Raw genomic sequence first — 26,521 nt, 5'->3', positions numbered from 1 at the left:
AAAAAAGCGAAACGTGACAAGAGAAGTAAGAAAACGTAGTTTATTTTATGAATCTTGCCCCCCCCACCCCCTACCCATTTTTCAATAAACATTTCACATTGAGAGAGAGCATGAGGAAAAATCGTGGAACTGCCTCAGGGCTTCCAACCTCCAGCTCAAATTAAAAAAAAAAATGTTTTTATGTATTGCTCCTGTGTAAACGTGTAACACACAGGAAGGAAACCCCGAGACAAAAGTAGTCAGTTTAATGGGACAGTAACCTGGAATGGCAAGCAGAGTGTGCTGGAGATCAGCAGCTCATAGTGACGTGTGCAACAGTTCGGGGAATAACTGCTGCACTTCTGGCCCACCTACTCTCTGGCTCAGGGATCTGGCAGTGTTCAATAGGCCCCTTCTCACTCTCCACCTCCTGGAAAACGGAGGTGTGCTCACAAGTCCTGCGTTTTGTTTGGGGTGGGGGGGGGGGAAAGGAGAGAGAGGAGTGTTGCTGGGAAGACACAAGCCCCCCCTTTACTCCTCCTCATGCCCTTCTTGCTCGCAACACTGTGCGCCACGCAAGGCGGTAGGTGGGGTACGCAAAGGAAAATAAACCGCAGCTGAGTTGGGGGAGGGGAGGGGAAGAAAGGCGAGGGTGCCGAAATAAAATGCCATTGCTGTGCAACGCTTAACGCAACTGTCAAAAAATGGTTTACATCATTTCACAAAAGAAAAAAAAAAATTAACACACTGTTTAAAAACAAGTCACTGGGTGAGAGACAGAGCATGGATCACAGAATGAGTTACCGACAAGCACAGCGACAGCCATTTTATAAAGACTGGGAAGTCATTGTGGAAAATGTTTCCAAAAAGCGATGGTGGGATCACGAGTTAAGTACAGGAGGTGCTGTCGCCTTTAACAGCATCCGCACAAACGCTTTGCTCTCTCCTCCAATCTCTCCCATTGTGATGTCCACCCTACCACCACCGCTCCGACCAAGAAGAAAAGACGGGCAGTCAGTCAGTCCGCTTCAGCTTTATACAATTCATTCCGAATCCTTGTGGGTGTCGAACGCCTTCTCGGTTGAAAGGTGGCCGAGCGTCGGAAGAATGCCGTGTGGGCGGAGGCAAGTATAGGATCGCAAGTCCAGCTTCTGAAAGTTTCTCTTAAATTTTGCAAAGAAAGGGCGTGTGTGTGTGTGGTGGGGGGAGGGGGTGGGGAGGGAGGGGGGGGTGTGTGGAAGTGTGACCAGGAGACAGCGATTCCACCCAAAACCCCCTTCCTGTGCGAAGCACCCTTAAAACGGTCTGCCCTGCACCATTGCAAATAAACAGGTTTCAAACCAACCGCGGCTGAAAAAAAAAACCAAAAGAATATCACTTGCTTTTCCTCAAATAAACCAAAACCCCAAGTGCAGATGGAAGCTTCAGATGCAGAGAGAATGAATGGTACGTTTACAAGAGAGAGGGAGAGAACTCGTGGTTTTAATACTGCTTTCAGGCCAGGTCAAACTCCTCTCCACAACCACCACCTTCATCGAAAGGCTTCAAATCAGTTCTATCCCAACGAGGTGCAGAGGCCGTTCACTAGCATTTTTGTATGTCTGGTTTTCTTTTTAATTCTAAAACTTAAAAAAAAAAATAATAATAATAGCGTGAGTGTGCCCTGACAAGCTCAGGTGCCATTTATGACACTGTGACCCTGGCTCCCCCCCCTAGAGTGAATTCCTTTCTCTATCTGAACATGGTTCGAGGGTACGGGTAACTGAAGTAGGGGTCCTTTAGGTCTGGGGAGGTGGAGGGGGAGGAGCCGGGGGCATTCCAAAGGGCGGCATCCCTGGCACGCCCATCCCCATCATTACAAAGTTGGACGGGTCCATGGGGGGAGGTGGAGGTGGAGCGTACATCATGCCGGCCGTGCCGGGAGGGGGAGGGGGCGGAGGGGGCGGCGCCCCGGGAGGGAGGGGAGGCTGGACCCCAGGGGGAGGAGGGACCATAGAAGGGGCGGCAGGCATGGGCGGAGGAGGGGCCGCGCTGGAGGCGGGGGTGGGCTGCACCTGGGGGGGCTGCTGCTGCTGCTGCGGCGGCGGCTGCTGCTGCGGCGGCTGCTGTGGCTGCTGCTGCCATGGAGGGACGCTCGCTGTAGTAGTCGTTGTGGTGCTGGTATCTGAAAGAGGAAAAAAACGAGAGAGAGAGGCACAGAGGCAGTCACTTGGAAAGTGAGCGCAAAGCACAAACTGGGAATTCAGCTCCAGGGCAGGCTAGTTACTGAGGCAGTTAGACCCCCCCTTCTGTACAGGCAGATCGCTAAAACAGCCACAAAAAACTGTCTGATCAGCAAGGCCGCCCGCAGTGGCTCCGGGTTTATATTGTGCAGAACTGAGGCACTTGAATAGAGAAGATGCCGTCTCAATCGTAAGCCACTGCCGAGTTTGTTCAGCTCAAACACAGCGACAAAGAGTGGGAGGGAGAGAGAGAGAGAGAGAGAGAGAGAGAGAGAGAAGGCGGGGTTGGGGGGCAGAGAGGAGGCGTCCATGAAGGCCAGAGGGGGAAGAGAAGGGGTTGGGGAGAAGAGAGGGGGAAGCCGTGAAGGCATTGGGTGGGGGGGGGTAGAAAGAGAAGGGGGAACCAGGAAGGCGGGGCCATGGGGGTGTGCATAGATGGGGGAGAGCCCGTAAAGGCAGGGGTTGGGAAGACAGCGAAGGGGGCGTGAGTAGAGAGAGGGCATGGAGGTGGGTGGGGCGGGGGGGGGAGAGAGATGGAGGGTGGACAGAGGGGGAGGTAATAAGGGGGTGGGCAGAGATGGAGGGCGATAGGCAGAAAGAGAGGGGGTTGTGAGGGGACAGGTAACGAGGGAGAATTCGAGGGGGGAGAGAAGAGAGAGGGGGTGCGGTGGGGCGGGGACAGGCTCACGTGAGGGAGAGAGAGAGAGAGAGAGAGAGACAGATAAGAGGCTTCAGACTGAAAAGCACCAAATATATTTTTTTTTGAAAAGACTGGTCACTGCCCATTAACAAGCGTTTACTGAAAGCTTTTGAGAAAACAACAAATGAAGTTTAGAAATGCATCCTTACTCACTCTGTTGCCAGGGTAAGGGTGCACTGGAGGCCATGCTGCTGCTGGGAGGTGGTGGTGGTGCTTGCTGCTGGGCTTGCTGCTGTTGCCAAGGTGGAATGGGGCCGGTGGGTGGGGGAGGAGGCTGGCTAGCTGGAGGTGGGGGTGGAGGAGGCATCATCCCCATTGGGTGGGGCATCATGTCTGTCGCAGAAACACAAAGGATTTGGTCAGGTTCACACAGAAGAAGTTTTCATGGAACAGCAGGAGACATCCATACAAAAACACTACAGTTTCAAGCCTTCGGGATCCGGTGGGTTCTCTGTACATGAATCACTGAGAAACGGGAGTGCAACACAAGCCTACGTTGCAATTGAAGTATTTACCGCACAAAACAGGCCATTTGGCCCTTCCCCTCTTATTCACCCCCACCACTCCCTGTGGGAGCGAGTCCCACATTCTACCCACTCTCTGGGTGAAGAAGTTTCTCCCGAATTCCCCATCGGATTTATTAGTGACTGTCTTATATCGATGGGCCCCTAGTTCTGGTCTCTCCCACCCCCCACCCCCACAAGGGGAAACATCTCTACGTCGACCCTATCGAAACCCCCTCCATCATTTTATCAGGTCACCCCTCAGCCCCGGCCTGTTCGATCTTTCCTGACAGTTATAACCTCTCAGTTCTGGGATCATCCTCTTCGGTTTCTTTTGCACCTTTTCCAATGCCTCAATATCCTTTATAAAAAAACGGATCAGAGCTATTCGCATGTACACAGTCCTCACGGCAAATCCTGAGCCCACTCTCCAGGTTGTGTTAAGCTGTAGAATTAATCAATTCTCCTGAGATTTGTAGTGTTATCTCAAGACAGTGGCCAGTTGTCCTCCCCCACCCCCATCCTCCTGAGCTCAAAATCTCCCAAAAAGACATTTACTCCCTTAACTAAAGTTCTGCTTTGGGCTCTCCCTCCCTTCTACAATGTTTAGGTCTTTAAACCCCCCTCCCCCGCCCCCCCCCCGAGGTGTTCACCTAACTGCTGCTTTTACATCATCTCTTTCTACAGCTTCAACTGCACCCTGAGCCGGGCTCTTACTCTGAAAGGCCTCATCTCACAGGGAGATGAATAAACTGCAGCTGCCTGGGTTAGATATTAAACATTAGAAAACTGAACACAGTTAGTTACTACCACACCGGTCCTAAAAGAACCCACAGACACAAGGCGAAGCAATAGGCCTGAAGCTTTCTGTCTCGTACCCACACCCGCCATTCAAAAACACTGCCCAGGCCAAACGCAGCCTCTCACTTACTCATAGGTGGGTGCACAGGCGGGTGACCCTGGTTCATCGGAGGCGGTGGTGGCTGCATCCAAGGCGGCGGAGGTCCGTTGGGATTGTGTGACATCGGGTGCCCGCTCATGTTGGGCATCGGCGGAGGGAAACCTGGGTGCGGCCCACTGGGACCACCGTGCATCCCGTGGTAGGGTCTGTTGTTATCCGAGGGCCCAGAGCTCATCCATGGAGGTCTGTTCTGTATGGGGTGGAAAAGAGTGTCAACATTTGCAAGCCGGCAGTTTTGGATAAGCTTTGTCCCCTGCCCCCAGTGTGAAGCATCCAGGGTGAGCCAGGTGTTCAGGAGAAGCAGGGTAAAGGTCTCCTGCGTTTTATTAGAAACCTGGCAAGCACTTGCCCGGCGCTGTGTCACTGGAGAGCTTTTGAAGGGATTTCTGCACTACGCTCTGGAAATCCTTCACCAATCCTTACCACTCCGCACTGACAAGAAAAGCTACCTCACCGCCTTATCCCTGTGGTTTCTGAATTAATTTAGCCCCTTCGCTGCCGCTCAGCCGCCATTGGGACATGTCTGTCAAAGGGTCTAACAGACACCAGCTACCGTGACACCAATATCCATTAAACCGGATCACAAACCAGGTTGTAATAATGTGTGCCTGTATTGGCAAAGAGGCAGAGGGAAGGGGGGAACAAAGAGACAGACGGAAGGAAACACAGCAGATGTCTACTGACACCATATAACTGTACATCAACAAGTTACGCCCTCAGGAGAAGAGAGAACGGAGCGGGGGGTGGGGGTGGGGAGAAAAGAGAGAAGGAGGAAGGAATCCCCTCACTCACTGGAAGCTGCTGCTGGCTACTGGCAGGTCCTGTAGTCCGTGGCATGGTCTGCTGTGTGGAGCTCGGGTGGGCCGAGGACGACGATGCCGGGACCGGGGCTTCTCCCAACTCGGCCATCAGTGACAGGTACTCCTTGTCCATTCGCGCCTTGTCTTGAGCTGACTGCGGGTCTCCCGGCCTGCTGAACGAGGCCCCACTGCAAGGGGTGAACCATGCAGCAGGGAGAGAGGAGGATAAATTACGAGGAACTGCGGCTCATTCAATTCTCAAAAGAAACCTCAGCACAAAAACACACACACACACACACTCCACTAACAAAAACTCAATCCATACCAGCCCCTCACTTTCAAATTTATGACCCATTAGTGACAAAGAACTCCCAATGATGGTGCAACATTGATTCGCACGTCTCCACCAAATCCCATCCTCTAAACCCTGTGATTCTCTGTTTAATTCTCTATCGTCTCTAACAATCAGTGAGCAGGGTTTCAAAACATTAAGTGACTGACCTGGAAAATTTGCAGTCGGAAGCAATGTGCCCAGCCCCGCCACACTTGGTACACAGCGTCGTGTTGGTGATGCTTCGCGGCTCTGTGCTCTGCCATGGTCTCAGTATCCTGCACGGCAAAGGTCGGGGAAAAGACAGTCCAGTCAAAAACTTTTCACTTTTCCGGGAACTTCTAACAAGTGTTGGGGGGGGTGCCAGGAGGAGATTCACTGGGGAAATGACTGTGAATCGAGCAGCTCAAACAGACGCCAACTGTTGAGCTGGCACCAATGGGTTAGCACAACATCTTTACGCTGGCGGAACTGCACAGCTGAACCGAGCCGGGCCAGTTGTAACCCAGGCCCTTGTTAAGTCAAGCACAAAGCAACACGATGCCCCTTAATAGCAACTGCCTGAACTGACCACGGGGTACCTGATGCAGGAAATATACAAAGGTTTGTTGAGAGCTTGCTGTGTGCAGGCTTGCTGCAACATTTCCTATTGTACAGCAGTGACTATACTTCAAAGTGTGTATTTCATTGGCTGCAAGTGCACTAGGATGTGCTGAGATCATGGAAGTGGCTATATAAATGCAAAACTAATTGGCCCCGTACTTGACCGGGAATTGCTCACTGCCCACACTGGGTGGTTGAAATGGGAATTATTCCATCCCTTGACCACCCTTTGGTGTAGTCGTTGTGCGCGCTGGTCAAAAACGAATCCCGTCCTAATGAACCTGTAGTAAGGGATTGTCACCCAGAGATTCAGAGGGGGATATCCCATCGTTTCTGTCAGGATCAAACACACTTTGCGCTTTCAGGAATAGTCGATGCTGCATTCCAATCCTCCAGGGGGCTGAGGTGGGGGCAGCGTGGGAGGTAAGGCACCAGCCACAAGTCTCCCGAATAACAGACAGACACCCAAGCGCGCTGCGGTACAAGAGCTCACCTGTTGTCATCCTCTCGCAGAGTGCCATTGAGGCGAGCCAGTTCTCTCAACTGCATCTTCCGAAGGTCGTTCTGATCCTCGGGAGTTTCGATCCCCTGCTTCAGGATACCCCGGATCTACAGAAAACAAGAAACGTCACTATAGCCTGACCGGCATTTTCTCCTCTTCGCTTCTTGGCCGGCTCACATTACAAATAATTAAAGGGAATAATTAAATATCTCTTAAGTGGCTGTCAGTTTTTGTCTGATAACGCAAAGCACGTCGAGATATTCTGCTACCTCAAGTTCGGTCTGGTCTTGTTCGGAACATAGGCCTACACAGCAGTGACTGCACGTCAAAACAACAGTGTGTGCCTGTGTGAAGTGTACTGAGGTATGAGATAGATTCAGAGTCCTAAACCCCAGTTACAGTTCTCTGCATACAGCCCGCGTGAAGTGACTGAAGGGATGGATCTGGCAGGCTGTGACTAGTCGGGTACCGCAAGGATCAGTGTTTGGGCCCCAGCTATTCATTATTTATATCAATCATTTGGATGTGTTGTTTATTTCCAAACTTTGCGGATGACACAAAACTAGGTGGGAATGTGAGTTGTGCAGAGGATGCAAAGACACTTCAAGTAGATTTGGAGAGGCTAAGCAAGTGGGCAAATATTTGGCAGATGGAATGTAATGTGGAGAACTGTGAGGTTATCCACTTTGGAAGGAAAAACAGAAATACACAGAGTACTTCTTAAATGGTGAGAGGCTGGGAAGTGTTGAACTTCAAAGGGACTCACATGTCCTTGTTTATGACTCACTGGAAGCTGACATGAAGGTACAGTAAGAAATTAGGAAGGCGAATGGTATGTTGGCCTTTATTGCAAGAGGATTGGAGTCCAGGAATAAAGATGTCCTTTGCAATTATATCGAGCCTTGGTGAGACCACCCCTGGAGTAGTGTGTGCAGTTTTGGTCTCCTTATCTAAGAAAGGATATACTGGCCATTGAGAGAGTGCAACAGAAGTTCACCAGACTGATTCCTGGGATGGAGGGATTCTCCTACGAGGAAAGATTAAATAGACTGGGCCTTTATACTCTGGAGTTTAGAAGAACGAGAGATGATCTAATTCAAAGGAACAAAATTCTTACCAGGTTCGACAGGGTGGATGCAGGGTGTTTCTCCCTGGCTGTGGGGGTCTGGAACCAGGGGACACAGTCTCAGAGAAAGGGGCAGGTCATTTAGGACTGAGATGAGGAGGAATTTCTTCACTCAGAGGGAGGTGAATCTTTGGAATTCTCTACACCAGAGGGCTGCGGAGGATCAGTCACTGAGTATATTCAAGACTGAGATTGATAGATTTCTACCTATTTAAAAACATCGAGGGATATGGGGATAGTACAGGGAAAATGCTGTTGAAGTAGAAGATCAGCCAGGATCTCATTGAATGGCAGAGCGGGCTCGAAGGGCCTCCTCGTGCTCCCAATTCGTATGTTATGTTTAGAACTATGAAAAGAGAAGTGAACAGGCTGGGAGTTGGCCATATACTCGAAAGGATCTCTCACTAAACTGGGGGAGGTATTGATTACTATCCAGGGATTGATGCTGGAAATGGAACAAGTCGATGTTGAGACAAGGACCTGTTCGGGCTCCTTGTGATGCGACAACTGGCCAGATGGCCACACACACACAGCCACGTTTGCGAGGTTTGCCAGCTGTCAGCACCCATGGGAACAGTTCTGCGGCAGGTGTATTTCAGCAGAAATACTCTACCTGTTCTACTGCCTTCTTCACGTTCTCCATAGTGTTTGCCGTGACCAGTGCATGCAGTGGCTCGTCTTCCCCTGGAAGCATCTGTCCGTCCTTGCGGCCCACCTTCCCCTCCTTCACCGAGCCTTTGCCTCGGATCATGATTTTGGCATTGCATTCTTTCTCGATGTTCTTCAGTGTGTTGCCTCTGAAAGAGAGAGAGAGTGTGAGGGAGGGTCACAAACCTCCAAGAGCACTCCGGAGTGAAAGGACAGCTTGCACCCCGGCTTAACCCGCTCGCTCTCACCTGGAGAACGTATGTTAAAAGCTCTGAGGACAGGAAAACCAAGCATCACCAACCCAGTGGAAAATTCAGAAGACAATGTGACTACGTCCCACTGGCTTTGAAGCATTTAGCAATACCCCGAGGACATGGAAGCTGACCGTTTTCTATCTCTCTGCCATCCCGCAGCACAAGCAGCAGCCTGAGCTCACAACACTAGGCTGTGTCTACAGAGTCTGGAAAGGTCAGCGACCTTTCATTTACCACCCAAATGGTTTACTCCCCACAAGACTGAGAACAAGGCCGGAGTCTGCCTCTTTACCTGGGGCCGATCAGGAGTCCAACAAAGTTTATTTCTGGATATTCATCCTGTGGGATCATCACTTTGTCGCTCACACGCGTGGCTGGTGGCCTGTGGGAAAGGAATTGAAGGTTAACATCTGCAAGAGGATAGCGAGGGAAAGAGATAAACAACAGCACCCCAACAAACCACAATGAGGGACAGCCACACAAGGCCAAGGATAAGCAGCATATCAAAACTGAGCTGGCCACTTCACCTAGGTTTCTGTTCCACAGTTTCCACACCCCGTCCAGGGTTAGTAGAGTTCCTGTCACTTTGTTACACACCCAAATTCAGCCCTTGTTTGAAAAGGATATGGCGAGCAGTTAAGACGCACCAGTCCCACTCTCAATCTCAGGGATTGAACTTCCCCAACCCACATACATTGCTTTTAACAACAAAAAAAAACTTACTTGTAATCTGCCGGAGGTTTGAAGTCAGGATTGAGGGCAATCATCTCTTGAATGAGATTGTGTCTCTCCTCTTCCAGCTTCTTCCGAGTTCTGAACTCACGGGTGTTCAGCCTCTTGCCCTCGCTGTTGTAGATTGGCTCGGGGGAGGGAGACCTGTACAGGGATCACAAGGCGTCACAACCACCTCACTCGTGACCCCACGCATCTTAGAAACTCTATTGCAACAATCTTTTTTTTTAAAAAATGCACCTCTCCTACACTTTCCTAATTCTCTAGTCACCTTTTCCTCCCCTCAAGATGGGTTACCTTAACTTTTAAGCACTTGATACAAGACACTGAGATGAGGAAGTTGTTGTTAACCTGAGCTGAAAAGTTGCGTTTCTAAACAGTTGATCTGGTGAACACCACAGGTTGTAGACGACAATTAACACTCAGTGCTCACACCCATATCGACATTGTATGGCTGGAGAGGTAGTAAACTACGTTAAACTCAAGCAGATTTTGAATTGCACTAAGGCTGTGAACAGGGAGTTAATGAGACAGATTTAAGAGATTAAGAAAAAAAAAATCAGGTAACAGTTTACATTACAAAACCAACTCGAGGTCAGCTGAGCAGACCGGGATACCCCTCTTGTTGACTAGAGCAATCTCAAAATCCCAACGGGCACCCTTTCCAGATTGTTCGAATCCACACAGAATGGGTAAGAGCCAAGCTGGCTCACTTGGGTCCGCACCCATCCCTCACACAGCTGTGACAGCAACACGTGCTGAGCTGTGTAATGATGAGCACTAAACAGGGCTAACTATGGATTACTGACGCTTCCATTACAGGGACAACTTGGCCGTCTAGACTGAGAAACACAAGGTCTGATTACCCTATGCTAAGAGTGCCCCCTCACTTCTGTACTCAATCTTCCAGCAAGACCATTTCTGGTCCTCTTATTGCTGGGCTGTTTTAGCAGCAATGTTTTCATTACCCTCCTGCCCTATCTGAAGAACCTTTTGGCCCAACGCCAATATATACAGGAGGGGGTGGGTCCACTGGGTCAGCTATCTAATCCCAGGCTACTCCGTCCTTTATCACACGGTTTAGTTGCTGCTTTGTCCAAATTGAACTTTCTGGGTCTGGAGGTCGGATCATTGCCTTATTGAACCCGTTAGTAAAAACAACTAGAGATGTATACAGACTAACGAAGCACAAACTGAACCGATCCCCGTGACTCCCGAGGCTCTGCAGTGCGCACCTTAGCAGCAGAGATACAACAATGTTCAGCATCTCTCTACAGGCCATTTATTCCCTGTACTCCTTCCTCCCAAGAGTAACCCTGGATTCGAGGTTCATCGTTCTAGATGGTTCTTAAGAGTGGAAAAATAACCCTCCCCTGTGGGAGAAAAGCAAGCAGTTTAAGCACTGCAGAGAAACACCCAGATCAATGCCAGGTGAATTGGCGGGAGGTTTTAACCCATCAGTTCCCCACCAGTAGTCACAGTTCAGAGGCTTAGCGCCAGCAACATTTTTTTGGAAATTTGAATTGATGTCTCAGTGTAGGAAGACTTTTCACACTACACTTCATCTGAAGAGCAAACCTGAGGTCTGTGAGGCTGACTTGTCTCTCTGAATGAGCAGGGCACTAAGGCCTCTGCTTGAAGCCCTATGAACCGCACTCGCTTTCCACCTAGCCTCCCTAGTGTCAGGGGAAGGATGTTCCAGAGGCTGCAGATGGTGTGAAGTTGACCTCGGTGTTAGCATCCCAGTGAGGGTTGGAATGTGTGCCAGCTGCTGGTGCAGTACTGGTGCCAAAGCAGCAACCCACCACCACCCTCCCTCCCCACCTTCACTGGCCCCATTTTGCTCCAGAGCGGTTTTTGATCTTTTGAGCACAGACCCAGTCAACAAGAGGTGTGTGTGCACTTTTACTCCCACCCAAAGAGGGAATTGGGATCTTAGAATCTGTTCGACAATTCGGCAATAAAGGGTGAGTGCTGTTATATTCTGTGGCAACCTCATCAGGAGGCAAGACAAAAGGTTAGATGCTGCGAGTTCACCTCTAGCTAGCAGCTTAGAATTCTACCAGCAATAACGTTAAACCTGCACAGAACTCCATTATAAATAATATACTAAAACAGAAAATAAAAGATTTCTACTGGCTGGTACATGCTTCATACTGAGAAGTTAAAAAGGAGTTATTCGAGACACTTAATGGCCTTTTCCAGCTTCTTCAGGCATCGACTGAAGGGATGCAGCCTGTTCTCCTGGATTTACTCAACTAGTTCTGCTACTTCTCAAAACGGTTTCTGTGCTAAAGAGACATGTTAAGCCTTGCTAGCAGTCCCAGACTGCTTCACTCCCCTCTCTCTTTTTCCCTTTGTTTACGAGTAAATGAAAAAAAAAAATGGTCAGGAAAAGCACAGTTTCTTTCCAAACCATGCATTACAGGCTTGGATCCCATGCGGCGCACCTGTAAACCCTGCTATTAGTTTACACTAAATATAAATTCCAAAAGAGGTTTTACAAAGGAGTCATCAAAGGGGGTGGGGGGGGGGGGGGTTTTGATTAAAAAGGATATGGGGTGTGGGGTGATTTGTATGTCAATAAACGCACCATTAAACATTTCAATCTCAAACACAGCTCTCGGTGTTTCTAGGGTTGCAACGAGTGGTCTCTGTTTTGCAACTGAAATTTGACACGTTAATAGCAACTGAAACACGGAGTGATTAAAATTAATTTGCTCTGTCACTCCCTCAAACCTACTTGCTCCAAGTTACCCTAAAGATGTTCAAGGCGTCAAGTGGAATCCAATCAGACTGAAAGCAAAGCCTTTGGTGAGCACGTAAAAGGATCATAACTAGCTGCGTGTGACATCGTTGCAACCCTAAGGACTCGAGGCACCTTTCTCAGTAGCTTACTAGTTAACAAGCCATCACTTTTGAGTACCATAGACTGAAGCTCTTGGACATGTACCGTCTCAAGCTAAACTTGCACAGCTTCAGCTAACGGAATCCAAATTTGTCTTAAAAAATTATTACGAGACTGCCAAACTACTAAATGGTCATGGGTATAACTACAAAATGGAAAATGTTATCAGTCTGCCCTGTGCTAGGAACAGCCAACAGAAAACAACTGGTCCTACAGCCAGCCATTTCAGACCTGCTTTTAACCCCTACAAAATCCTCCCGGTTTAACTCAGAACATGATGGGTTTTCTACATTCAGATTTTTCTGGAAGGCTCACTTTCATCTCCTGCTATTGGCAGCTACATGCAAATAGTGACTCTGGAACATAACAGAATACAGCAGGTTATTCTACCTAGGATGAAGTCGCTTAAACACCAAGAGAGATAATTCATCATAAGTGTTTAAACTGCTTGAAGGGGATTAGCGGATCTTGTAAACTAAGCCTCATTTCCCTCTGCTATGGAAGGTGCTGACTCCAGTGTGACCTCACCTCACCCAAACGGCTACTGTTCATTGTGCGTTTCCAGGCTGCTGGGCGCTGACAGGTTTTACAAAGAGCACTATGGCCAAGTCTCCACATCCACAAGGGGATAACAAGGGGCAGCCCAGCAGGCCCATGTAGCCAGGTAAAACATCCCAAGCGCTGCCCTTGCTGAGGTCCACCCTATTGGGAAGGGGCGGGAGAGAGATGTGGCTCGACAGTAACCGTATTTACCCAGAGGACTGCGAGTGGGGAACGAGATCGAAACACGTCACCAACAGGTTTCTAGTGAACAACAGTCATTTCATTTCCTTTTAAAAGAAAAGGGTTGGATTTTGATCACTATCCCGCAGCTCGTCGAAGGAAATCTTGCATGCAAGGGGAGAGCCAAAACCAAGACCAGCATCTTTACACCTGCTGCGCCTGAACTCCCAACTTCACAGCACAAACACCCAGGGCATCACTGCGAGGAAAAGACAGTTTTGAGACCGATAAGTGCAGATCAATTCTTTAGGGGTTGTGAAGGAGGGCAGGCGTCGGCTAAGACATTATATTTCCACAGTAGCTCACTGTACCAATATGCATATGGAAATGGCAGAGTCCAGGGCTGGAATTAACTTCTGTCTGTTACAGGATGAACAATGATCCTATTGAAGCCTTCATTAGCTTGGTAAGGAAAGGGCAGCTTTCGAGCTCGTGCAGATGTAACACACAAGATTCTTTAACATAACGGTGGATTGCTGTGTGCCAGACAGTGAGTACTCCTACAGTTTAGCCCTTGGTGGGGAGCCAATCCCCTCTGAATGTCTTTTTGGTTTAAATTTAAAAATCATGCTTAGTTTTGAAGGCAGGCTGGGTTCTTACTACAAGTGGTCTGAGAGATGCTCAGACTCAGACCCATACTCAGTATTGCGAAACGTGAAGATGGGCAAAGGTGCAGGACGTATTGGCCACGAAAGCACTGCAGCTGGATCCTGGGTTCTTGCCCGCACATGGACTGGAGCGGGGGCCCTAACCTCCATGCCCTCACCTGCGCCCAAAGGAAGCACAAACGCCCATTTCTGATGAAGGGTCATACGGACTTGAAACGTTAACTGCATCCCTCTCCGCAGACGCTGTCGGACCTGCTGAGTTTTTCCAGGTATTTGTGTTTTTTGTTCCATTTGCCTTAGCCTGACTGAGACCCATACGTGAAACCCTGAGACTTCTTGGGCCATTCTGTGGCAGGTAAAGCATTCAGCAAACATAAGTTCTAACCCTGTGTTTGAAAACTACAGAAATGTGTGCCTGGACCAGTGATGAGTGTTTGATTGATTGTCACACCAAGTGTGTGTTCCAATCAATCATTCTTAAGCTTGGCTCTCGACTTCCAATTTAATAACTAAAATAGCTGGGCTGACAGGACCAGTGGATTTTCTGAACAATTACAGCATTATTGACTGTTGGCATGCATGCAAGAAAGGGAGGTCAGAACAAGAAAGCCAGTTTTTTTTTCCTCTTGTTAATACAAACAAAAAAAAAACCTCTGTTACTCATTAAAACTTATTTAACAGTTTAACAACTACTCAAGGACAGCTGTGGTCACTTCCTAACATCACTGAAAAAAGAGGGGGGCGGCAAAACAAAGGTGGGGGTGGGGAATAAATTTACAACAAGTCAAAAGGTTGAACCAAAACCAGCACCGGAAACTGTTCAAACTACAATGGGATTGAAAGTGTGACATATTTGTTAAATGGAAAATAAAACAGTTAAATAAGCAAATGGAGCACAAAATAAATTCTGGATTACACTGATTGCTTAAAAAGGTTCCGAAGCAAATCACTATCCACCATGCACTTATGTAGAACTTGTGCTTTACAGCTACCAAACACATTTAGAACATGATGTTAAAGAGGGTGCCCTGAGATTTAGTTAAGCTTAACAGCACTGCGTGTGAGAGAACACACGGCAAAGGGTCAGATTCCGAGGGTCACGAGGATAGAGGCGCGGTGCACTTCACCTGTGCGAGCTGACAATTACCGATCCCCGGGTGAGTGAGCAATGACGTCCTACATGCTGTGGCGGTAACAGACCTACAGGTCTCCGAAATCTGGCTGAGGGCAGCTCAGTGCACTCGCGAGGCTAACAGCTGAGCAACGTTAACACGGCAGCACTCTTGGAAGGTATTTTGTACAGAGATCCACTAGCGTGGGGTGGAGTTTAAAGAGCAGCTCACAACAACGCTGCTGTTGAACAAGAGCAAAGTTCGGAATTTGTCAGGATAGGAGCCCTGAACTGTTAGCAAGACCTTCCCGCCCTGCCCTGGGAGTTTGCCTCACTGACAGCTGCTGATGGTGGTGGTGCTCTGGGGGTGTGTTTGGGCACTGCTTAGTGGAAAGGGTTAGCAGGCTGCACTCACCTTTGTTGCTGCATGATCAGATATACAAACCTGCAGGAACCAGTGGACACAGCAGGTGCAAAAAGGGGAGCAGCCAAATCAAATCGGATCAATTTACTGTTTAAAAACGGTGGGAGGTGGGGGGCGCTGAGAGGGCTGACAAAGTATTGATGGAAGCCTTGTGACGTTGGAGTGAAATGGTCCAACCCGACACTGACTTTCGGTGGCCTTTTAGTGGACAAGGACATTCCATTGCACAGATGCTCAGAGATGAGTTACAGGACAGGAGGGAGCAAAGGGTTTCCTAATAGATTGCCTCCGAGGAGTTTCCCATCCTATGTCCACTTCCAGCCAGGAGGTAGTGGGGTCCTTGCACTGGGGAATAAACAGCTAGCCCCGGCATATTTGACATGTTGTCCTGCCAGAGGAGTTTTCCAACTGATAGGACTTAACTAAGGTAGCCCTGGGGCCTGAAGATTACAAACTCGACCAACTTAAGGCAAATACGTTCTGATCTTTTTCCTTCTTTCCAATGTAAACAGCCTTTTGAGGCAATGTCAAGCCAGCAACTGTATCAACATTTCCTGCCTGTGTCTCTTTGGGGGGTGGGGGTCAACTACCTAACAGAAGGGAGGGGGCAGCAAAAGGAAAATAGGTGATGAGGAGCCTGGGCACCAAGGGAGTTGAAATCTGGGATAAGAGATGGTCACATAGGGAGAGGTTGCAGTGAGTGAATGAGTGAGAGAGAGAGGTTTGGACCCTCACCAACGTGGGCTACAAAACTGGGCCTGCCAAGCGTACACAGGTGGCAAATCAAGGACACCGGGACACCAGGCTTCCCAACATCTCGGCAAAGCAGCAGGACTCTCGGCCCCAACCACGGCAGCCAACGCATTACGGCAAAGTGGCCTGCACTAGCTGGCAAGAGGCTGCCAGACTGCAACCTACATGTCACCAACTGTCTTGCGTCTGAACTACCCTGTTCCTCGAAAGAAAAGCTATGAACTGAGACCACAGCTGTCCCTTACCCCCAGTTCGTTTCTTTTTAAAAATTTAAAATAAAATGATTCAACCTTTAACCTCAAGAGAATAAAATAAATAATGTAAATGGTGACCATTTCCAATCCTGTACTGAAAATAGCATCAAGGTAAAAGGATACCATAATTATGAGATTAACCAACTCCAATAAAAACCACATCACACATTTCTTATGCGATGACACCAAGTATTGAAAAGGAAAATTGTTACTGTCAGCTGGTTTAAAACTTTCCCAACCTGTCCTCAGGGTTTGGGGGGATACCAAGGTCTCCAGTACGCAGTTTGCGAGTCAGGTCTTCAATCTGTAGTTGCACTGGAAGAAACCAGGTTAGGAAAAAAAGGACGGAAAAGAGAAGTTACATAAATTCTCAAATCGTTATCAAAACACAGCACGGAGCTTTGGAGGCACAGTGCAATGAACGTTTCAAAAACTGCATCAACATTTGTCAAAAAATAAAAACAAGATATCAGTAATGAAATTTTAAGACACCATGTTTCAACACAATCCTAACACTGGGTAACTTTTAAAACACGTGCTCTGTAACAGTGTCAAAACAAAACAATATTACAACTAGGAAAGTTCATATTAGGGTTGCCACAATATGAAAACAATTTTGTTAAAAGTATAAAGTTTAATTTAAGTCATTAGCTTGTTGCTTCTTCAGGGCTGGAAGAATTGCCTTTAAATTGGTTAAGATTGGTTAAATTAGGTCCTCTGGCCTTCCCATTACTCTGTCAGCATTAAAGAAAGCAAACTGAAGGGTCAACTTTTAAAGACCAATTTACTTTTCGCGTGCACTTTCCCCAAAATGGCTCAACAATAAGTATCCACACACCTCAGCTGGAAACCTTCCCATACTGGAGAGACAGGGGTCTTGACAATGCGGTAGTTTAATAATAATCCGATTCAAGCTCAATGCATCCAACAGAATTGGGAGAAGCTACGCACGATAAAGCGAATGCATTGCTGGCCCAACAGATCAGGACCCAGGGGCCACGTGACACTTCCAGCCCTGCCGCCGATCACACCTACTCGTTCAGACTCTTTTGGATTGTCTAGAATTCCAATTCGAATGCTTGGTACAGGTGGAATCTGCCAATTTTAACTTAACACTTGAGACACAATTGGTTTAACAGGCAGTGCTTAAACCTGGCAGTCATGCACAGTGCTTTCAATGAAACAGACAAACCTTAGAAAAACTAGAGAAGAATAGAAACGTGTTTCTCAGCAGGGAAAGGAAACCCAAAGCACTCAATTAAACCTCTTCAAACATTCAAGAAAGGTTACCATTTTTACAGGTTACACTCAGTTTCAAATCTTGGAACCCAGGTGAGACAGTGAATACTGGTTATTGATCTGTGTCAAGATAATGTCATGTAAATTCACCAATTCATCTCAACTGTTCCTGATTAGTGCTCAACAGCTGCACAAGACAAGAGCCCATTCTGTTCTTTCATTCACAATGTTCACCTGCAGAGCAATGCTTCAGTGCACTAGCTAATTGGAGATAAAAGGCAGGGAAACCCCTTCCTGTGTAGCACATCACAGATAAACCCGACTGGGTTACCCGTGCCCCTCCTCAAGAGTTCGCAAACGTGAAGTCATCACGGCCATGAGTCGAATAGCAGGTGAGCAGCTCCCACTTGTACGTCACTGTCCAGGTCTGGATCGTGTGCCCGCGACTGACTCAGTCGCCCTGGTTAAGGAAGTGTAACGTAAGCCTGATTTTATCCTCCGTCATCTTTTAGCAGCGGAGATCACCCACATCAGATAGGAATGGGATTCTCCCCTCCACACTTTTCACTTTTACCAGCTGTCAAGAAGTGACTGAAATGGGGTGTAAATTTTCCCTTCACCGGACAATAGCAATTGGTCAACAGGAATAAAAAATGAATAGTGCATTACCAGGGCATCCCAAACCGGCCAGAAGCAGTAAGCAGCCCACTTACATTTCAGTATCAGAGGATGAACACAAAGCATTTTAGTCTAAGGACATGGACAAATGGCTGTGTGTCAACTAGACATCGTACTGTACACAGGTTTCTTTATTGGCCCAGTCTGTTCTAAAAACAGAAGCTGCAGACTAAACAATGAGCAGCAGCCAGCCAGAGCATCAATTTCTGTCAACTAGCATACTAGATTAAGGATTCTCTGCACAACTTTCCCCTATCGCACACACAGCCATCTTCAAAAGCTGCCGCAATGCAGGAATAAATGGCCTGAGGGTACAGAGACAGCGAGGGGAGGAATTAAAAGATCAATACTGATCGGAATTCACAACCTGGCTGTTCAGAAGCTGATACTGGGAAGATAAATGGGGTATGCAAGCCAAGGACGGTCAGAGACAGCTTGTTCTGATCCGCTCAGCGTTTGCACTACTGCGTACAAGGGGACAGAGCGGTCACATTACCAATGTCACGTCTTAATAAACGAACACCCCATTGTGTCTTCAAATAGAACTGGGCCCAAGCATGACAGCTGGGCACTCCAGAAATACTGACATCCCAGATCAATGTGGAAGAAGGGCCACAGCAGGGTAAAGTGCATCTATTCACACTGATATATTTACGCGGGGAAAACTCCACATTTAGGAACACAAAGGGAAACCCTGTTATAATGAAAAGGAGCAGTTTTAAAACGTCAGAAAAATATCACCAGCTTCCCCAAATAACCTGGCTGTCGCCTTGGGTCGCAAATAGTCTGAACGTATGAAGACAAAATGGAGGGCTGTCTAAATGCCAGACGTCTGGTGAAGAAGGGCCGGGGAACATGCTACACTGTGCACCAAGAAGCAACTCACACAAAGCTTTACACAGGAACAGGCTGTGTTAAGTGTGTTCCGGCACGTAACATTCAACAAAGCTCTGCGAAATGGCTGACTGGCAGGAGCCCGGGGGTGGGGGAGGGGAGGCCCGTTGTGCGTTAGAAGGCAGGAGTTGGATAACCTTTATGAGGCTCCCTGGATCGTGACATGGCAATTCGGTTGAAGGATGGATGCGATACAGGTGATTAGGAATCGTATCTACTCGTCTGGAGCATGCAATGAAAAATATCGGGGTCAAGATGACACAAGTTATGACACCACAATATCGTGCGACCAGAGCCATTACTGCCATTGTAGAAATCACTTCAAGACTCAGCAGAGATTTAGTAGACAGTCTACTAACTGGCTGCTTTAAAGAAACTTTCCCCAACACATTCACAGTCAAACAGTTAGCCAACCAGCTTCATATTCAAGCTAACATCTGTTGGAAGCTTCACTCCCATCCTTGACCCGTGCACCCAGGAGCCAGACAGTGCTGTGCAGGCAGCCACCTCAAGTCCTGCACAGAACGGTGACCGGACGTAAGGCTGACCCAATCCAAACTTTTTTCTAATGATCTCCAAAGCTTGAGAAATGGAAAGGGGGAGGGAGGGGTTAATAAAGAGAAAAATTCCTTTAACAAAATCTCAAAAAAAAAACACATTCACATGAAATGAATGGAATGGTTTGGAAACTCCAATCGCAGTTAATTGACAGTCTGCAGCATAGATATGGATTTGGCCCAAGTACCCCAGTAATCACAGAAACGGAGCTCTAAGATCCCAAGTATTACCCCAACATGACCTGCAGCCGTACACTTTCGGCGTTTTGTGCACCAATGCAAGGTTTGGGATTATCCCTCCAACTGCCACCACATTTCGGACAGGCTAGAGAGACACGGGCTGTTTAGGGATCGGTCTGTGTCATTTAATGCAAACGTCACCTTGATGACACCTGCCACACTCATCTTCAGGAAGGAAAACACTGCTCTCGCGTGCAGTGTTGTCACTAGGCTCACTTGTCCTGCAGTCTTGTGTGGACCAAGGGACAGCTCAGGCCAACAAACAGCCTTCAGTTTAAATCGACATGTTGGCCCGCTCCTGTCGGCGACAGGTACGCACCAATGCTTCATCCTAACAGCTCGAAAAAAATGCTCTCTCCAAAATTTGGACAGGCATAATTCTGGAACTGCACTTTTGGGTGTTTTTGCTCCAGTTCAACTCGCCACAGTTCAATTGGATATCATGTGAGCATTTCACACGCACGCCCGCTGTTGAAGCTGACCAAGACCCTAGTGACAACACCTCAGGTGGATCAAACAGCTTTGCTGCACAGAATCGAGATTCGTTTGCAAAGTTCGGTTAAAAACATCCTGTTTCACATCTGTAAAAGCAGAAGTAATGATCATCAAAATAAGGCGGCAACGGATAAAAGATCACCAAGTGATAACTAATTATTGTGGCATCCCCAATATATTCAATAACTTAAAAATGAGATTACAGCAAAATTACACACCGCAACTTTAATATCTGCTGTACATGAACATTTGCAGTACATGACTCTCTTAAAACGATTAAGACTTTTTGTTAAGATGTGGATTATCTATCAGAGATGGCAGACAGGCAGCGGAATCGCTTTGAATCCTTACCAATATAAGCACGTTCCTGATCCCGGGTCAGTCCCGGTGGAATCACAGTCGGCATTCCGGGGATCACTGTCTTCTGATCCGAAGTCTCGTTGCTCCAGCGGCTGCGCTTCCTCCTCTTCTGCCCAAAATCATCTTTTGAAAAGGGAAGAAAGCAGACAAGGGGAGCGTCAGAGCACGGCGCACACAGCACACCCAACCACCGGGAGAACGTTACCAGCAAAGGGGCGATTCGCCTATCGATACACAACCGCCACCCCCCCAAGCCACATGCCGGCACCGAATCCCGATACACGGATCTTGAGCGTGTAACGGAAACCTGGCCAGTGAAACCTGCCGGATTCACCCAGCAGCGACCCAATAAACCAAGAACAACGGGGGTGGGGATTGATCCCCGAGTGTGAAAGTAGATCCAAAAATCAAGGTAATACCAATTCCTAACCCCAATTCACCATAATTGTCTATGCAAAACATTTTAACCAGCAGCTCGGAGTCAGATTTGGCAAATGCGTTGCACAACTGGAAGTGCAACATACCCCCCACCAAAGGAGGAAGCCCCCCCCCCACCTCCTTGGCAGTAGAAACAAGCTTAAGGTGCTGCAATGATTCGTCTTTGCAATAATTTCACACATTTATCTAACACGTAGAAGGAAGTTAAGTGTATTCGGGATGTCTTTACAGGGGGATAACTGCTCTGTAACACGGCACAAACCCCCACATTCTTAAAATTCACCCAGTTTGCACAACACAACGGTCGGACAGCTGGACACGCACATGACCGGCTGCAGAGTGAATAGTGACAACACGTCATCTGTGAGTGTCGCTCTTCAGGCCGGGGATGCTCCCAAATTCAAAATGGGGAAGACTAGGTTCTGCAGGAATCACAAGACCCAGACAAAGCAAGGTTCATCCGTCCTGGCAGCCATATGGTGTGATGAGAAGAGGGGTAACATATAAAATTCTGGAAGTGTTTCAATAGGACAGACTTGGAGATGTTTCCAGTTGTGGTGGTGGGGGATGGGGGGGGTAGAATGTGGAAGTCACTCCCACAGGGAGTGGTTGAGGTGAACAGGTTGGGACTGCAGCATGATGTGTTTACATAGGAAATCCCCTACTGTAAACTAGGGCCCCAGTGGATGGGCTGAATGGCCTGCTTCCGTACCATTGTCCCCAATTCACGCTGGGAAACGACTCTGGGCCTGGACAGGGGCGTCTGCACCGCTGCTCTTGTGGCAGGAGGCTGGGACTTTGGCCTGACTTGTTTACATTGTAAACTTGACCGATGGGCCGGCTTCCGTGCTGTTGACTGAATGCGAACAATTCGAGGGAACCACACTGGCGGCGCCGCCCTTGTGGTGGGAGGCTGGGACGGCGCCGTGACTCGTTTACATAGGAAATCTCCCATTGTAAACCCCGACTGACGGGCCTGCTTCCATGCTGTTGACTGAGTGCGAACAATTCCAGGGAACAGCAATGGCGGCGCCGGCCTTGTGGTGGGAGGCTGGGACTGCGGCGTGACGCATTTACATTGTAAACCTGGCCGGTAGGCCTGCTTCCATGCTGTTGACTGAATGCGAACAATTCCAGGGAACCGCAATGGCGGCGCCACCCCTTGTGGTGGGAGGCTGGGACGGCGCCGTGACGCGTTTACGTAGGAAATCTCCCATCGTAAACCCCGACCGACGGGCCTGCTGTCGACTCAAGTGCGACCGACTCCTGGGAACTGCAGCGGCAGTGCCACCCTTGTGGCGGGAGGCTGGTACTGCGGTGTGACATGTTTACACAGGAAATCTCCCATGACTAAGCTGGAGCCTGAAACTTACAATAAATAAACTCAAATCACGCGTGTATATAAAATGAAAATAGACGTAAGCAGAAAAATATGCAGTGTTACATGAAATGGGGGGGGGAGGAGGGGAGGTCACATTGACCCATTTTGCTCAAACTCCAAGTAAAAAGGTTAAACTTAACCCAGACTTTTGGTGAATTAAGCTGATTTATGACTTATTTGTCGATTTAACTGGGGAATTAAGGGGCTTCTCACCACTGAAGACCCAGTTTTCCAGCTCGATCCACAGCCTCTCCTGAGCTCCCACACTCACCGTCAGGCGCCTGGCTCTCCAGGCCGTGTTTGGTGCCGATGGCCGGGTGCATCTTGCTGCCCATGGGGGTGGCGTTGGCCCCGGTCGCCATTTCCCCCGCTCTTCACCGGGGGAGACGGAGACGGGGTGGGGGGGGTGGGGTAGGGGGGTATTTATTTACAGCCGGCGAATCGGTTTTAATCGTTTCCACCCGACGGGGGAAGCCGAAAGCTGAGGTAAAGTGCCGGCCGTCAGTCGCCGAGGGCCCGGGAGGCGGTGGGGAACGGGGCCGATTCGATTCGGTATCGCCGCCACAACATGGCGGCCGCGGAGAGGGAGAGCCGTTGGCGGGAAGGGGGCGGGGCTTCACCCACGCCGGAAGCCCCGCACCTGAACCCGGCGCCGATTGGCCGGTCCACCGCCAGTAAAACAGGCCGAACGGCCCCGATTGGACGAGGGGGCCTGTCAATCGACGCGTGCAGTCGGCGCCCATTGGTCGCCGTCCACGTAGATCAGAGGGGAGCGTCGGCTCAGCTTGGCCGCCGCCGCCGCGAGGGGCAGACCGGACAGATCTCGCCGATTGGTCGAGGCGCTGTTCATCAAATGGGACGGGCGTCTCCGATTGGCGGCCGAAGCATCAGTCAGACGGACCGGCCCACTCGGATTGGTTGAGACCCTGTCAATCCGAACAGAACACGTCTCCGATTGGCCAACGCCCTCCACTCCAACCCACCCTTCCGTCAGGCCGCAGTACTCGGATCCCATTGGCTGCCACCCCGTCTGTCAAATCGGAGGACCTGCTCCGATTGGTTGACACAGCTGTCCATCATTGACCGGAAGTATTGAGGCGGTGATTGAAAGAGACTTAAAGAGAAGGCGCCTGGCTACCCATCCCCCACCCTGCCGCCTCACCTCTCTCCCGCGGTGCCTGACCGAACGAAGACATCATGTAGAAGCGGCCTGGCTCCTCCATCGGTGAGTAGGGACAGAGATCGACTTTTTTTTCCCCTTGTCGATTAGGCTGGGTCGGTTTGGGTTTGAAACAATCGGGCGCTCGTTGCTCCGCGGCCTCACTCCCTCTTTTCCCAGCTGGCCTGGCGTTCGGCTCACTCGACCTCGAGCATCTCGGCGCGGCGGAATAGGCCGGAGACCAGTGCGCTTGCGCCGCCTCCTTCGATGATCCACGCTCCTCCCCCCCGCGCTCATTGGTCCCTCGCCGGCCCCCCCTGCAGATATCATTGGCTAACCGCGTGTCAGTCAAACGTGTGCGGCAGCGTGTCACCGCCCCTTTCCGCCGCTCATTCGTCCTTCCCCTGCGCCGCTCCCCGCTCTGATTGGTCAGCCCCCACCCTGTGCGCCTGCCCATTGGTTGCGTCCTTCCAGTTCTGATTGAGCAACCCTGTCCCACCTCATTGGTTCATCGCCTACCCGTTCTGATTGGTTGGGACCCCGCTCCTCCTGATACGATTGGCCTTGTTTGAACTTTGTGCACGCTCATTGGCCAGACACCGAAGCGCCCGATGGTGCCGCGGTCTGCTTGCCCATTGGCCCAGCCCACCGTCAATCACAGAAGCAGCCAATGGAAGGGAGGATGGCCGCCCCCCTTTGTCCTGCACTGATTGCACGGACTGAAAATAAATTTCTTGGTTGGCAGATACTCGTTCCTGGGAAGCTGGGCGGGAGGGAACTCTTTATCTGATCACTTAGATAAAAGCAAAATAGTGCAGATGCTGGAAATTCAAAACAAAAATAGCTGGAAAAACTCAGCAGGTCTGAAAGCATCTGTGGAGAGGGATACAGTTAACGTTTCGAGTCTGGATGACCCTTCATCATAACTAAGACATATAGAAATGAGGACAGGGCTATTCAACCGTGTCCGGCACAGCCGCCCTCACACCTTCTCCTCCCTCCCAGAAACATGATAGGGTCCCCCTTGTCCTCACTTATCACTCCGCCAGCCTCCGCGTTCAAAGGATCATCCTCCGCCATTTCCGCCAACTGCAGCACGATGCCACCACCAAACACATCTTCCCTTCACCCCCCCAGGCGGCATTCCGTTGGGACCGTTCCTTCCGGGACACCCTGGTCCACTCCTCCATCACCCCCAACACCTCAACCCCCTCCCACGGCACCTTCCCGTGCAACCGCAGAAGGTGCAACACCTGCCCCTTTACTTCCCCTCTCCTCACCTACCAAGGGCCCAAACACTCCTTTCAAGTGAAGCAGCATTTCACTTGCATTTCCCCTAACTCAGTCTACTGCATTCGCTGCTCCCAATGCAGTCTCCTCTACATTGGAGAGACCAAACGCAGACTGGGCGACTGCTTTGCAGAACACCTGCGGTCTGTCCGCAAGCATGACCCAGACCTCCCTGTCGCTTGCCATTTTAACACTCCACCCTGCTCTCATGCCCACATGTCCATCCTTGGCTTGCTGCAATGTTCCAGTGAAGCTCAACACAAACTGGAGGAACAGCACCTCATCTTCCGACTAGGCACTTTACAGCCTTCCGGGCTGAATATTGAGTTCAATAATTTTAGATCATGAACTCTCTCCTCCATCCCCACTCCCTTTCCAATCCCCCTTTTTTTTTTCCAATAATTTATATAGATTTTTCTTTTCCCACCTATTTCCATTATTTTTAAGTGTATTTCCATCCATTGTTTTATCTCTACCTTTTAGTCTATTTCGATCCCTTCCTCCCACCCCACCCCCACTAGAGCTATCTGTACCTTGCTCGTCCTGCTTTCTACCCTTAATTAGCACATTCCTTTAGATAATATCACCACCTTCAACACCTCTTTGTTCTTTTGTCTGTGAATCTTTTGGTTGTCTCCACCTATCACTGGCTCTACTTGTCCCACCCTCCCCTTAAACCAGCTTATATTTCACCTCTCTTCTATTTTTACTTAGTTCTGTTGAAGGGTCATTCAGACTCGAAGCATTAACTGTGTTCCTCTCCGCAGATGATGCCAGACCTGGTGAGTTTTTCCAGGTATTTTTGTTTTTGTTTTGAAATATAAGCTGGTTGGGTGGGGGGTGGGACAGGTAGAGCTGGATAGAGGGGCCAGTGATAGGTGGAGGCCAAGAAGAGATTGCCAAAGATGTCATAGACAAAAGGATAAAGGGGTGTTGACGGTGGTGATATTAGCTAAAGGATGTGCTAATGGGAACATTAAGGGAAGCAAGCTAGTGGCAGATGGCCCTAGTGGGGGTGGGGTGGGGTGAAGGGATCGAAATGGGCTAAAAGGTGGAGATGAAACAATAGATCGAAATAAATTTAAAAATATGAGGGAAAAGACAAAAATATAGTTGTAAAAAAAATTATAAATTATTGGAAAGGGGGGGGATCGGAAAGGGGGTGAGGATGGAGGAGAGGATGGAGGAGAGAGTTCATGATCTGAAATTGTTGAACTCAACATTAAGTCCGGAAGGCTGTAAAGTGCCTAGTCGGAAGATGAGGTGCTGTTCCTCCAATTTGCGTTGAGCTTCACTGGAACAATGCAGCAGGCCAAGGACGGACATGTGGGCATGAGAGCAGGGTGGAGTGTTGAAATGGCAAGCGACAGGGAGGGTTGGGTCATGCTTGCGGACAGACCGAAGGTGTTCCGCAAAGCGGTCACCCAGTCTGCGTTTGGTCTCTCCAATGTAGAGGAAACCGCATTGGGAGCAGCGAATGCAGTAGACTAAATTGAGGGAAGTGCAAATGAAATGCTGCTTCACTTGAAAGGAGTGTTTGGGCCCTTGGACGGTGAGGAGAGGGGAAGTAAAGGGGCAGGTGTTGCAC

At 49.3% G+C, this 26,521-nt stretch overlaps 1 protein-coding gene across 7 annotated transcripts; it reads right to left on the bottom strand.

Annotated features, from left to right (window-relative positions):
- Positions 1-457: 457 nt before the first annotated feature.
- sf1 (splicing factor 1) lies at positions 458-23,892 on the bottom strand. 7 transcript variants are annotated; one of them, XM_078537416.1, is made up of 12 exons: positions 23,647-23,892; positions 20,657-20,788; positions 16,442-16,517; positions 9,353-9,505; positions 8,922-9,011; positions 8,341-8,524; positions 6,593-6,708; positions 5,667-5,774; positions 5,158-5,353; positions 4,336-4,555; positions 3,051-3,234; positions 458-2,143 (listed from the first exon to the last, which is right to left on the bottom strand). In XM_078537416.1, the coding sequence occupies exons 1-12, from the start codon at positions 23,705-23,707 to the stop codon at positions 1,711-1,713; spliced, it is 1,953 nt and encodes a 650-aa protein (XP_078393542.1). In that variant the 5' UTR covers positions 23,708-23,892; the 3' UTR covers positions 458-1,710. The 7 variants fall into 7 exon arrangements, with proteins under 7 accessions (XP_078393542.1, XP_078393539.1, XP_078393541.1 ...); XM_078537413.1 differs by lacking the exon at positions 23,647-23,892 and adding an exon at positions 22,756-22,854; XM_078537415.1 differs by lacking the exon at positions 23,647-23,892 and adding an exon at positions 22,756-22,854 and having other exon boundaries at positions 3,055-3,234.
- Positions 23,893-26,521: the final 2,629 nt, after the last annotated feature.

This window comes from Cetorhinus maximus, unplaced genomic scaffold (genome assembly GCF_964194155.1).
Source record: "Cetorhinus maximus unplaced genomic scaffold, sCetMax3.hap1.1 HAP1_SCAFFOLD_2333, whole genome shotgun sequence".
Lineage (NCBI taxonomy): Eukaryota > Metazoa > Chordata > Chondrichthyes > Lamniformes > Cetorhinidae > Cetorhinus > Cetorhinus maximus.
This window is presented reverse-complemented; position numbering and strand designations above follow the sequence as displayed.

Excerpts from the sequence above, each read along its gene's own strand:
- sf1 (XM_078537413.1), bottom strand. The coding sequence starts at position 22,846 with ATGGCGACCGGGGCCAACGCCACCCCCATGGGCAGCAAGATGCACCCG. Across the intron at positions 20,789-22,755 it reads GGAGAGCCAGGCGCCTGACG|ATGATTTTGGGCAGAAGAGG; the intron begins GTGAGTGTGGGA and ends CCTTTTCAAAAG. Across the intron at positions 2,144-3,050 it reads TTACCCTGGCAACAGAGTGA|ATACCAGCACCACAACGACT; the intron begins GTAAGGATGCAT and ends TTCCTCTTTCAG.